This window comes from Nicotiana sylvestris, chromosome 12 (genome assembly GCF_000393655.2).
Source record: "Nicotiana sylvestris chromosome 12, ASM39365v2, whole genome shotgun sequence".
NCBI classification, from domain to species: domain Eukaryota; kingdom Viridiplantae; phylum Streptophyta; class Magnoliopsida; order Solanales; family Solanaceae; genus Nicotiana; species Nicotiana sylvestris.
The window spans coordinates 83714362-83728137 of NC_091068.1; the positions used below are offsets into that span (position 1 = coordinate 83714362).

At 37.8% G+C, this 13776-nt stretch overlaps 1 protein-coding gene across 1 annotated transcript; it reads right to left on the reverse strand.

Moving 5' to 3' along the window:
* Window positions 1-12581: 12581 nt before the first annotated feature.
* LOC138883289 (uncharacterized) lies at window positions 12582-13551 on the reverse strand. Its single transcript, XM_070163968.1, has 2 exons — window positions 13303-13551; window positions 12582-13220 (listed from the first exon to the last, which is right to left on the reverse strand). The coding sequence occupies exons 1-2, from the start codon at window positions 13549-13551 to the stop codon at window positions 12582-12584; spliced, it is 888 nt and encodes a 295-aa protein (XP_070020069.1).
* Window positions 13552-13776: the final 225 nt, after the last annotated feature.

The window sequence follows — 13776 nt, forward strand, 5'->3', positions numbered from 1 at the left end:
TTGTTGTGGACTGTGTTTATTGGTCGTGTTTGGTTGCTCTTAGTGGTTTTGAGACTAGAGCCGATCTATTGTTACTCTACATGGTTGATTTTGATATTATCTTGGGCATGGACTGGTTGTCGCCCCATTATTCTATTCTTGATTGTCACGCCAAAACCGTGAAGCTAGCTATGCTAGTTGTACCGAGTGTTGAGTGGAGGGGTACTTTAGATCACACTCCCAGTAGAGTTATTTCTTTCCTTAAGGCTCAGCGTATGGGTGAGAAGGGGTGTGGCACGTATTTAGCTTATGTGAGAGATGTTAGTATTGATACCCCTTCAGTTGATTCAGTCCCAATAGTGCGGGATTATCCCGATGTGTTCTGAGCTGATCTTCCGGGCATGCCGCGTGATAGAGATATTGATTTTGGCATTGATCTGTTGTTGGGCACTCAGCCCATTTCTATTTCTTCGTATCATATGGCTCCTCCTAAGTTGAAGGAGTTGAAGGATCAGTTGCAGGAATTGCATGATAAGGGTTTTATTCGGCCCAGTTTTTCACCTTGGGGTGCTCCTGTCTTGTTTGTGAAGAAAAATAATGGTTCTATGTGTATGTGTATTGATTACCGCCAATTGAACAAGGTTACAGTGAAGAACCGTTATCCTTTGCCTCGTATTGATAATTTGTTTGACCAGCTTCAAGGTGCATGAGCGTTTTCTAAGATTGATTTGCGCTCAAGTTACCATCAGTTGAAGATTCGGGAGCCAGACATCCCGAAGACTGCTTTTAGGACTCGGTATGGTGATTACGTGTTCCTTGTCATGTCATTTGGGCTGACCAATGCCCCAACAACCTTTATGCATTTGATGTGCAGTGTGTTCCGGCCGTATCTTGACTCGTTCATCATTGTCTTTATTGATGATATCCTGGTGAATTCTCAGAGTCGGGAAGATCATGAGCAGCACCTGAGCATTGTGGTTCAGACTTTGAGAGAGAAGAAGTTATATGCTAAGTTCTTGAAATGTGAGTTTTGGTTGGATTCTGTGGCATTCTTAGGCCACATGGTATCGAGTGAGGGTATTCAGGTGGATCCGAAGAAGATAGAGGCCGTGCAGAGTTGGCCCAGACCATCATCAGCTACATTGATCCGCAGTTTCCTTAGTTTGGAAGGTTACTACCATTGTTTTGTGGAGGGGTTTTCATCGATTGTAGCCCCTATGACCAGGTTGACCCAGAAGGGTGCTCCATTTTAGTAGACGGAGGAGTGTGAGTTGAGCTTTCAAAAGCTCAAGATAGCTTTGACTACAACCACAGTTTTGATATTGCCTATAGGTTTGGGGTCTTATACGGTCTATTGCGATGCCTCGAGGATTGGCCTCAGAGCGGTGTTGATGAAGGACGGTAGGGTGATTGCCTACGCGTCTAGACTTTTGAAGATACAAGGGAAGAATTACCTAATTTCGCGTATTAGCTTAGAATTTAATTGTAGAATCAGTTACTTGAAGTGATATTTACATTATGAAATTGAATTGAATTGATTTGGGCCATTTGGAGTCGAGTACTCGTGGCAAGAGCGTGGTTTCAGATTGATTTTTTAGCTGGTTCGAGGTATGTGGCTTGTCTAACCTTGTGTGGGGGACCTTCCCCTTAGGATATGATATATTTGGTAATTGAAATGTCTTGTACGTGAGGTGACGAGTGCGTACTTGAGCTAATTGTTGAAAATCTGGTTTTACTTTAAGTATTTCAACTGAGTTCCTTTTTCCTGCTTTATTCTACTTGCGAATTTAGCCTGTTGTAGTTTAGAAAAGCATGTTTAGTTGACTTAATTGCCTATTTGCTTAAACTGCTTTAATTGCATTACGTGAAACATGTTAGGCTAGAATTAACTATTTACTTTGTATGAAATTTGCATTTAATTGAGTATTCTTGTGTTGCTTCTATGTGTTTTTAATTTGGGACTACGGGACGACATCCTGGGAGATCCACTGTACGTATTTATGATCTGGACTGAGGTGCGGGATACCAAGAGATCCCTGGCACGTATATTGAGGATACCAAGAGATCCTCGGGATACCAAGAGATCCCTAGAATATATTGAGGATACCAAGAGATCCTCGAGATACCAATAGATCCCTAACATGTATTGAGGATACTGAGAGATCCCTGGCATATATTGAGGGTACTAAGAGATCCTCGGGATACTGAGAGATCCCCGATTACTTCCTTGTTGTTTGCCTTCATCTCTGTTCCCGTTATTGTACTCTTATTATCATGTGTTGATTCGTGCTGTAGATTCTCAATTGTACTGCTCATATTATCATGTCATCTTTATAATTATTTAATATCAGTAGGGCCCTAACCTTCCTCGTCACTACCCAACCGAGGTTAGGCTTGGTACTTACTGAGTACCGCTATGGTATACTCATGCCTCTTCTACGCATGTTTTTCATGTGCAGATTTAGGTACCGCTACCCATGCCTATCATCTTTGAGGAGGTGACTGCTCTAGAGACTTCGAGGTACATCTGCCACATCCGCAGACCGAGAAGTCCCTTTCTATTCCTGCTTTTAGTACTTAGCCCTTCTGTACTTTTCTGTTCTTATTAGTCATTCCGGAGTTAGAGCTATGTAGTATTGATCTTAGCTTGTGATTTGTGGGTTTCCGGGTCTTGGATTTAGATATTGGTTTTTGAGACTTATATATGGTGTATGCCGAGCGACACATTTAAACACTATTATTGTTTTATTTCTGTTTTTAAATTGTTTTTACTTCCTCAAGTTTTGTTATCTTTCACAATTTAGGCTTACCTAGTCGTAGAGACTAGGTGCCATCACGATGGTTCACGGAGGGCGAACCGAGGTCGTGACATTAAACCATTCTAAAAACTTTTGATAAACACGTTCTTGCCCATATGAAGCCACAAACTAACTGTTCGACAAACTAAGAAATGTCATTACTTAAAACAATGATGAATCTTTAATATATGTCGATAATAATATAAATGTATACTTACTTATAGTAAGGTTGGACCTCTAGGCAATTCAAAAGCACATGTTTTGTAGCCGACTTTAGTTCCATCTCACTCAAAAGCCGTTTTGAACTATGTTTTGGACCGCCTTTACCTGGTTGATTGAATATGGAAAATGGTGGATAAAAAGGATTGGTGCCTCTATCATCATACCGATCAGGTCTATTTCTCAAACATGGAACATCATGTTCAAGATAATATGAACAAAAATAAGAAGTTTCTCTAACCACATATGCCTCACAAATCAATCCTTCAATCCTAGATCTATTTTTGATAGTCCGCTTACATTTGCCAATAATCGTGCATATTAGCATTATTTTTAGATAGAATGATGTTAAAATGAAACACATAAGGATTAATGACTAATCGTCATTCATTACCTCTCAAATGGATAAATCCATCTGCATTGAATTGGCCCTCCAAGCCATGCCTCTTGTGCAAGGTGAATTAGTAGATGTTCCATTACGTCAAGAAAACCAAGAAGGAAAATTTTTGTCAGCTTGTTTAAAGTTATGTGAATGTTATTCTCCATGTATGTTAAGTTCTCCACCCTCAAGGTTCTAGAACACAACTCCTTGAAAAATAAGCTTACCTCTGTGATAGGCTTCCATATTCTATCAGGCAATGCATTAAACGCAAAAGGAATCAAAGATTCCATGAAAATGTGACAATTGTGGCTTTTCATAGACATCAACTTTCCTTCTTTCATGTCAACACACCTAGACAAGTTTGATGAATACCCATCAGGCATACTCAAATTATTAACCCAATCACAAATCTCTCTTATCTCCTCCAAGGTCAAGGTAAAATTGGCCTTGGGTTTCTAAATCTTGTTGTTCAAATATGTCAAGTACAACTTACTTCACCTACAATATTCCTTTAAGTCCACCATGGCTTATCCTTTGCCTTGTTGTTTACATCCATCACAGTATTAAACAAGTTATCAAAAATGTTCTTTTCGATATGCATGACATCAAGATTATGTCGAAGAAGATTGTGCTTCCAATAAGGTAACTCCCAGAATATGCTCTATTTAGTCCAGTTGTTTGTAACACCATAACTAGGTATCTTATTAGCCAAGGGATACTCTGTTACCTTATGCAGATCCCTAACTCTGTTCCAAATCTCTTCTGGAGACAAGATGGATGGTCGCTTATCATAATAAGTTTTGTTCTTTATAAATGCACTACTATTTCTCCTAAACTCATGATCCATTGCCAAGAAGCGACAATGGCAGTCAAACCATGTGTTCTTACCTCCATGTTTCAGAGTGAATGTCTTTGTATTTTCCATACAAGTCGGGCAAGCTAACTTTTCGGCAGTTGACCACCCAGATATCATTCCATAAGCAGGAAAATCATTTATAGTCCATATCAAAGTAGCACACAATCTAAAGTTTTGCTTAGTTGATACATCATATGTTTCCACGCCTTGATTCCACAATAACTTCAACTCATCAATCAAAGGCTGCATGTAAACATTAATCAACTTTTTTGGATTACGTGGACCTGGAACAATACAAGTTAGAAACAAATATGGACTTGTCATACATAACTTAGGTGGAAGATTATACAACGTAACAAGCACCGGCCAACATGAATATGGTTCAGCAGAGGCTGCAAATGGAGTGAATCCATCAGTGCATAATCCCAACCTAATATTGCTTGGTTCATTAGCAAAGTCGGGGAACAGCCTATCAAAATTCTTCCATGCTTCCCTTTCTGAAGGATGACATAGAACACCATCCGGTCTTCTATGCTCATAATGCCATCTCATATGAGGAGCGGAGCTCATTGATGCATACAACCTCTTTAATCTTGGTATAAAGGGTAAGTAGTGCATCGCCTTCACCCAGGTCTTCTTCTTTTTATCATTTGTGGCATCCTTGTAACGAGGCTTGTTACAAAATTTGTAGCTCTTTAGAGATGCATGATCCTTATAGAATAACATGCAACCATTCTCACAACAATGAATCCTCTCTGATGAAAGACCCAACTTGGAAACTAATTCTTTTGCCGTGTAGAAATCTTTGGGTAGGTCAATGTGTTAGTTTGTATGTGTCCACCAAACAGTTGAGTACCTGGTCCTCTATGAGATTCTACTGAGAATTCTAATAAATCGTAAGTAAATGAGACAAGGGATTTTTACGTGGAAAAATCCCACATAAGGGGACCAAAAACCACGACCTACACCTGTAGGCTTTCAACTTCACTAACTTGTAAAAACCTATTACAAGCCACTTTGTAATGACTCCATTATAAAGAATTCAACTCAACTAACATGTGGTACTCTTACCACAAACCACTTTGTGACTCCCTAGTTACAAAGATTTTCACTAACTTGTGTTGCTCTCACCACAAGCCACTTTGTCACTCTACAATTGCTAAGGCTTTTTCTTATGACTAAACCTAGTCACAACATACACTCAAAGAGTTTACGGATTTTACAAGAAGATTCCTAATCAATGCTTCTAGCTAAGCAATTTAGGAGATACGATAAGTAAAATAACAAAGTTACAACTCAACTAAGGACAACAGAATACTGACTTTAGGAACTGGTCCATAGTAGCGTTCAACTTTGTTCTTCAAGCTCGTGAGAATTGATTTCTCTGTTTTTGCAGAAGTCTTGAATGAGAAACTGAAACATTCAATTGATGTTTCAGTATAAACTCATTGTTGGTACACCTTGATCATATCACTTGAAATGATGCGAGCACTTTAGTTGGTCAATGAATGAGTGGGCACTAGAAACACTGCAGTATGGCAAAAACAGTGCAGGCGGTCACTTCGTTTCTAGCTATGTCCAATTGACTTTGTACTGCTATGAGGGAACCACAAGGGTATCAGGTCCTTGTTTGGTTTCCTAGCTCCTGAAGCTGTAGCAGTTCACATTTAGCTGGAATCTGTTAAACTTGCAGTATAGTCCAAGTAGGTCAGATTCCCTATCTGGTTCTTAACAGTAAGTTTGTTAGATCATCAAAACATAAGGCAAGGACATTTAAAACCTATCAATTTCCCCCTTTTTGATAATGACAAACTTAACATTGATAAAGTTGATTTAGAGCAGTGAGAACCAGATTAAGTAACAGGAGAACATAAGTTTCACAATTAGTTCCCCCTGACTTTATGCCTTCCTTATTTCTCATTTTTATCTACTACACTTTTATTATTCTCCGTTTTGGCATCAGTAAAAAGGCACAGACAAATAAACAACATAAAGAAGTCTAGCAAAGCTAACTCATGCCATATATGTGCACACTACATGATAGAGTAGAGAAACATAGAATTTAAGCAATGACATAATAAAAAGAGGATATATTTGATATTAATTAAAAAATTTATATGCCTTCGCTTAAAAAGCGAAGGCTAAAAGTACAAGAGGAGAGGTGAATTGTATATTTTTAAACTTAATCTCTGCTAGTTGACTGGGTTTTCAATTAGTCAACTAGATGCAATAAACTAACAGTTGTAATAACAAAATATAAGATGTAGAAAGTAAGTGCAGGAATTAAAGACATCAGAATTTTTATACTGGTTCAAATTCAATGTGAATCCTAGTCTAGTCCCCTTGGGTTGCATGGGAGTTCTATTTAGTGAATGCATTTCTTGAGTACAATGGAAATGATGTGATAGTTCAGTTCCTATATCACTCGTCTCTTTTGATACAATGCCTTACCAGTATTGTTCTCTCTTCCTTCTCTAACTTGTTACACAACATGTCTTTAAAGAGCTACCATGTTTGTTTGTAGTAGAACAAAGATAGAGTGTTTGGTTCGATCAAAGTATATCCAGCTAAGGTGTGATTACAGGTTTAAATACTTTGATAGAGAGGCTTGAATTCTTGGGAGATTTGCCAACCCAAGAGATTTGATCCTTGGAAAGAGATTGATTCTTTCCAAGAATAAAGTTGTTCTTCAACGGCTCTGTTTAACTCGGGATCTTGATCTTCTATATTAGACTCTTGATGAATATTCAGTACGATCTTGATTTATCTGATTCCTTGAGTTTAGCTATGATTGATTCTATTTGTATCTTCTATGATTTCGTCTTCCTTTAATCGCGCCCATATTCCATCAATCCATATGTTTCTATATGATCCTTTATCAATGATTTCGCCAATCTAAGAGTTCAGGATCTTCGATGCTAATGTGCTGATTGATGCCTTAAGTTTAGGCTTGCTTGATTCTTTCCATCGTAGCTGTCTATTGATTTCGTGATCTTTGCTGATTGGTTTCTTTCCTTAAGCTTCTTGATTAATTTCTTCAATCTCTGACTGATTATCCAATATTTTCGCACAGATGTATTATTTGCATCATTAAAATCAGATCTAACAATCTCCCCCTTTTTGATGATAACAAAATTATATATATGTATAAACAACAGTTGACTTCCTTGTGTTTTACTCCCCATCAGTTCATGCAGTTGACTAGTCCATGGTTACAGATGTTGTAGTCGACTCTTGCCATAAAGGATGCTAATGTACATTTGCCTTTCAGTCGACTATACCTGTATACAGATACATATACTCTTCTCCCTTTTTTGGCATTAGCAAAAAGGGAATAGACAGAACAAACCACAAACTAAACCAGAATATATAGCATTATGCAGCAGAGTTGTAGTCCAAAAAGAAACAACCAAAACAAAACAAAAAATAGAAATTGTCCAATGGCTGAGTGAACAGCCCAATAACAGCATAACAAAAAAAATTGTCTTAAGCAATCACATTAACAACACAGAAAATAGGTAAGAGTGTTGCAGATGGCCTCCTTTAGTTGTTCAAAGCTGGCATTGGCTGAGATGCTTACTCCATCTAACCTTTTATGAATCTCTCTAAAAGCCTTGACAGCGTTCTCCCTTACCCTGAGAACGACAACTCTTATCTTGGACACATCAGACCTTATTTCTTTGGAGATGGAATGAATGTCACCAACATTTGAATTAGTGGTTGTGAGGAGATTTTTTATTTCAGAGAGTTGAATGTCAATGGCACAAAGCTTCTCACTAAGATCAGGATCACCAGGGCTGGGATGAAAGGCAAAGGGTTTAGGTTTAGGATCTATAGGAGCATGCTTTACATCACCTTCGTGCTTCTTAACCCAGGAGCCCTTCACACTCACATATCCCATACTAGCAAAGGCTCTAGAATTGTAAGATTTTGAAATAGTGATAAAGGGATAAGCAGATAGGGAAATTTGGTGAGCTTCTAGGATGTGAGTGATGGCCATGCCATAGGGTAGACTGGTGGGATCTTCTGCACTTTCAATCATGAAATTAATTACCCGGGAGGATAACTTGACTTTGAGTTTGGTCACAAGGCAGTATACTAAGAAAGTGTCTCTTTGAGAGAAGGTGGAAAAGGAACTAGTCCGTGGAAGCAGAGTAGTTGCTACAATGTGAGCTAGGACTTGAGTTTCGAAATGAACATCACTGGAGCCTAACTGGTTGGGAAGGGAGTTAGCGGGACACTCAGTAATACACCGTTTAGCTTGATCAAAGGAAATTTCAAAATCATCGGGCCAGGTATTTTTGAAAAGCATAGGAAAACCAGAACATTTACACTGAAAGAGCGAATCAAACAAGTCACAATCAAGAATAATGCGCTTACCTAACACTAAGGATTCCAACCTATCAGGTTTACTAAAGCGAAGATTAACATAAAATATCTTTACCAGGGGTTCCTATACCTTAGGCAGAGGAATAGAGAGAAACTTAAACCACCCTTGATGAACAAAGAGATTTTTTACTTTGCAATTTAGGGCTTCCATGTCGTCAAGGTTGACTACCCTTCCATGAGCAATGGGCTTGTATTTCAAGGAAATGAAGAGATCCCTGTTTGGAGAATCCCAGAAATTCAGGTCAGATTCTAGAGAGCCAGAAAGATCTATCTTGGATTTCTTTGGAGTCGAGGAAACAGGGGGGTCTTCCATAGGTCGTTTTCCTAGGGCTTTTTCTCCTAAGATTTGAGAATGATCAGACAAGTCTCCCTGCAAAGAATCGAAACCCTCAAAGTGGTCGGACCCTAGTTCTACTTGTTCTAGGGGCATAGAAGGGGTTTTGCTTTGGAGCGGGTACTTTTTCTGGTGGAAGCGGATGGGTTCTTGGGTTGTTTTGCCATTGAAGGAAAGTGGTTTGAGCAGAGCTTCGGAGAAGGGTCTTCTAGATGATAAGAATGAGAGTGATAGAAAAGAGATCTCCGCCTTAAGAAGAGAACCTTCTGATGGTTGAGTATAGAAAAGGAAAAGTCGTCACTCGAATAGATGTGATGATTGGTTTTCCAACTTTGAACGACGGAACTACAGTGAAAGAAGAGGAAAAGAGAGGGAAAATGGAGGCGTAATTAATGCAAGAGTAAAGGACAATTATTAAACCTACAAAAGTAACCGTATTACACATAGGTTCTATAGGTTATTATTCAAGAAAGTAATGCCAAGTAATTTTCTTAAAACACAAAATCTATCCTCTAATAATGGTTTAGTAAAAATATCTGCTAACTGATCAGTTGTTCCAACAAAAGATATTTCTATGTCTCTCTTAAGAACATGATCTCTAATAAAATGATGCTTGATATCTATATGCTTTTCTCTAGAATGATGCACAGGATTTTTTGAAAGACAAATAGCACTTGAATTATCACAAAAAATTTGCATAGGTTTAAAGGAAAGTTCATAGTCACCTAGTTGATGGGACATCCACAGTAATTGTGCACAGCATTGTCCAATAGAAATGCATTCAGCCTCAGTGCTAGATAATGCAACTGATACTTGTTCTTTACTGTTCCAGGATATCAATGCCTTTCCAAGTAATTGACATGTACCACTTGTGCTCTTTCTATCTTCCTTATCACCTGCAAGGTCAGCATCTGAAAATCCTTCTAATTTAAAAGAGTTTACCATAGTCCATGGGAGATAGTCCCGATGAGATATCGAATGATTTTCTTTACAATAGTCAGATGAGATTTCTTAGGAGCTGACTGAAACCTGACACATTTACATGCACTGAACATAATATCTGATCGACTTGCAGTCAGATACAATAATAATCCAATCATTCCACGATACTTAGTTTCATCATCAGGGATTCCTTGTTCATCTTTGTCTAGACGTGTTGAAGGACTCATTGGTGTGCCAATGGATTTTGCATTGCTCATGCCAAATTTTTGAATCAGTTCCTTTGTGTATTTGGTCTGACATATAAAGGTTCCTTCTTCAGATTGTTGAATTTGAAGTCACAGGAAGAATGTTAGCTCTCCCATCATGCTTATTTCAAATTCACTTTGCATAAGATTTGAAAATTCCTTGCACATAAGAGGGTTAGCACTACCAAATCATCAACATAAATCTGAATAATGAGATTACCTTCTGATGATCTTTTAATAAACAAGGTAGTGTCTACTTTACCTCCTGTGAAGCCATGACCAATAAAAAGGAACTAAGTCTATCATACCATGCACGTGGAGCTTGCTTTAGTCCATATAGTGCCTTAGTGAGCTTATATACATGGTAGGGAAAATTTGAATCTACAAATCCAGACGGTTGTTTCACGTATACCTCTTCCTCAATAAATCCATTCAAAAAGGCACTTTTGACGTCCATCTGAAACAACCTAAATCCCTTAAATGATCATATGCCAGAAGGATTCGTATCGACTCCAAGCGAACTACTGGAGTGAAAGTTTCATCATAGTCAACTCCTTCCTGCTGTGAATATCCCTTAGCAACTAATCTGGCTTTATTGTCTTACGACCTTTCCATCCTCATTCAATTTATTTTTGAAGACCCACTTTGTTCCGATTACAGAGACATTTTCAGGTTTGGGTATCAGTTTCCACACTTGATTTTTACCAAACTGATTTAGCTCTTCTTGTATTGCTCGTACCCAACTTGAATCTTTTAGGGCTTCCTCTATATTCTTTGGTTCAACCTGAGAGATTAATGCTAAATTTGCTTTCTTTTTGAGAGCTACTCTGGTTTTCATACCTTCATTTGGATCCCTTATGATGAATTTTTGAGGATATTCATGTCTGCTTCTCCATTCATTTAGACTCACTACATTAGTAGTCGACTCGATCGGATGATCTGGTACACTGTTGGTGATTTTATTAGTTGACTTTATCGTAGCAGATTTATCAGTTGACTCTTGAGATTTGCTTGTCTCTTGAGTTTCCTTAGCTTGTTCTTTATTACCTGCAGTAATTCCTTTCTCGACCAAGGGGTTATTTTCATCGAATATAACATGTACAAATTCTTTCACACATAATGTGCATTTATTATAGACTCTAAAAGATCTACTATTTAATGAATAACCCAGAAAAATACATTCATCACTTCTTGCATCAAATTTTCCAATGTTGTCCTTACCGTTATTGTGAATAAAACACTTGCTTTCGAAGGGATAAAACCAACTGATATTAGGGCGTTTACCTTTCCATAGTTCATAAGGAGTCTTCTTTAGAATGGGCCTTATGAGACATCAGTTGAGAATGTAACATGTTGTACTTACACCTTCTGCCCAAAAGTGATTTGGTAGTGAGTGATCTAGTAACATGGTTCTTGCCATGTCTTGGAGGGTTATGTTTTTCCTCTCAACAACCCCATTTTGTTGTGGTGATCGTGGTGCATAGAAATTATGAGTGTATCTCTAATCATTACAGAAGTCTTCAAATGCTATACTTTCAAATTCTCCTCTATGATCACTCTGAATTGTCGAAATCAGATATCCCTTTTCTCTTTCAACCTTTTTGCAGAAAATTTCGAAATTTCTTAATGCTTCATCTTTATGAGATAAGAAAATTATCCAAGTGAAACGTGAATAATCATCAACAATAACAAAATCATATCTTTTTCCTCCTATACTAGCAGTTCTAGTAGGCCTAAATAAGTCCATATGAAGCAATTGCAAAGGTTTAGAAGTAGATACAATATCTTTATTTTTGAAAGAGTTTCTGGTCTGCTTACCCATTTGACATGCATCATAGATATGAGTTCTAGAAAAATTCAGTTTGGGTAGACCAATAACTAACTCATGTTTGGACAGTTTTTCTATCAAATACATGCTTGCATGACCATGTTTCTTATGCCATAACCATAGATCATCAAACATAGAAGTTAAGCAAATATGACCATCTATCTTTTCAAAACCATCAAGGATATAAATATTTTCATACCTTTTTCCTGGGAGGATTGTTTTACCTGTCTCGTCCTCAATAGCACGGCCTATATTCTTGAAATTTACCTCATATCCTGAGTCGCATAGTTGGATTATGCTCAGGAGGTTGTAGTTGAGTCCATCAACGAGATAAACTTCAGTGATATGACAATTGTTATTGAAGGGAATTGTTCTAGTGCCAATTATCTTTCCTTTTGAGTCATCCCCAAACTTAACTCTTCCTCCAATAATTTTTGTAACTTCTTAGAACAGGTTTTTATCACCTGGCATGTGACTGGAACAAACACTATCTAAGTACCATTTTCCTTTGCGGCTTATTCTGTGGTGTTTCTCAATTGTTTCACCTCGTGCCATGAAACAGTTCTCATTGTCATCTTGGCATTCATCATCTGAGGTGTCCTCATCCATCTAGCATCCTGAGGATTTGTTCATCTCGTTTTCCAGAATCTTCATGAAGCAAAGATTTGTTATCTCTTCGTGTTCTGAACTGTCCTCATCGCTCCAACTTCCAAAATATTTGGTCTTGTTAAAGCCTCTGGAAATTTTTCTTTTTAGACCTGGGCAATCAACTTGAATGTGTCCAAATCTTCCACACTCGTAGCATTTTCCATCATTCTTTTCTTGTTTGTTGTATTGCCTGGATCGCCTAGGTCGAATTCTTCCATTCCTCGTATTCATGAATCTTCTCATTAAGCCATCCATGTTTCTTGATAGCATAGCAATCTCTTTTTGTAGAGCTTCAGGATCACCATCGATTTCATTTTCAGCTATTTCAGTTGGGGCTTTGAAAGCGTCTGTTTTCCTTTTTTCTTCTTGACTAGTCTTCTTGAGATGTGTCTTTTCAAAGGCTATGAGTTCTCCTCGTAGTTCATCATAGGATAACTTATTTAGATCTTGAGATTCAAGTGTGACTACTTTGGTCTTCCAAGTGGTTGGTAGGTTTCTGAGAATTTTTCTGACTTGATCTCCACTCGTATATGGCTTGCCAAACGCTTTTAGATCACTAATTATTTTGCTGAATCTGGCAAACATCTTTTCAATAGACTTCTTTCATTGAAAAGAGTTCGTAATCATGAACCAACATGTTGATATGTGTTTCATTTACTTTGCTGGTTCCTTCGTAAGTAACCTCAAGCTTGTCCCACATTTCTTTGGTTGTGTCAGGACTAGAGATTTTCTCATATTCTTCACCACTTATAGCATTGTAAAACAGGTTTCTCGCTTTATTGTTAACTTGTATCACTTCCATTTGCTCTTTTGTATATGAATCTATATATTCAGGATCGACAAGTGGTGGAGTAGCAGCTAGCAAGTGATAGTTCCCCTTTTTGATAACTCTCCAAACTTTAACATTGTATGCCTTGGCATAGATCTCCATACACACTTTTCAGTGAGATAAATGTTGTCCATTAAAGTATGGTGGTCTAACTTGTAAAGTTCCTTCCTGGAAGAGAGCTCCTATGATAACTTGATTTGCCATGATCTTTTCTCACAAGGTGTTAAGCAAAAGAAAAATTTGAGCCTTGCTCTGATACCAATTGAAAGTACAAGGAAAGGGGGTGAAATGTATATTTTTAAATTTAATCTTTGTTAGTTGACTTGT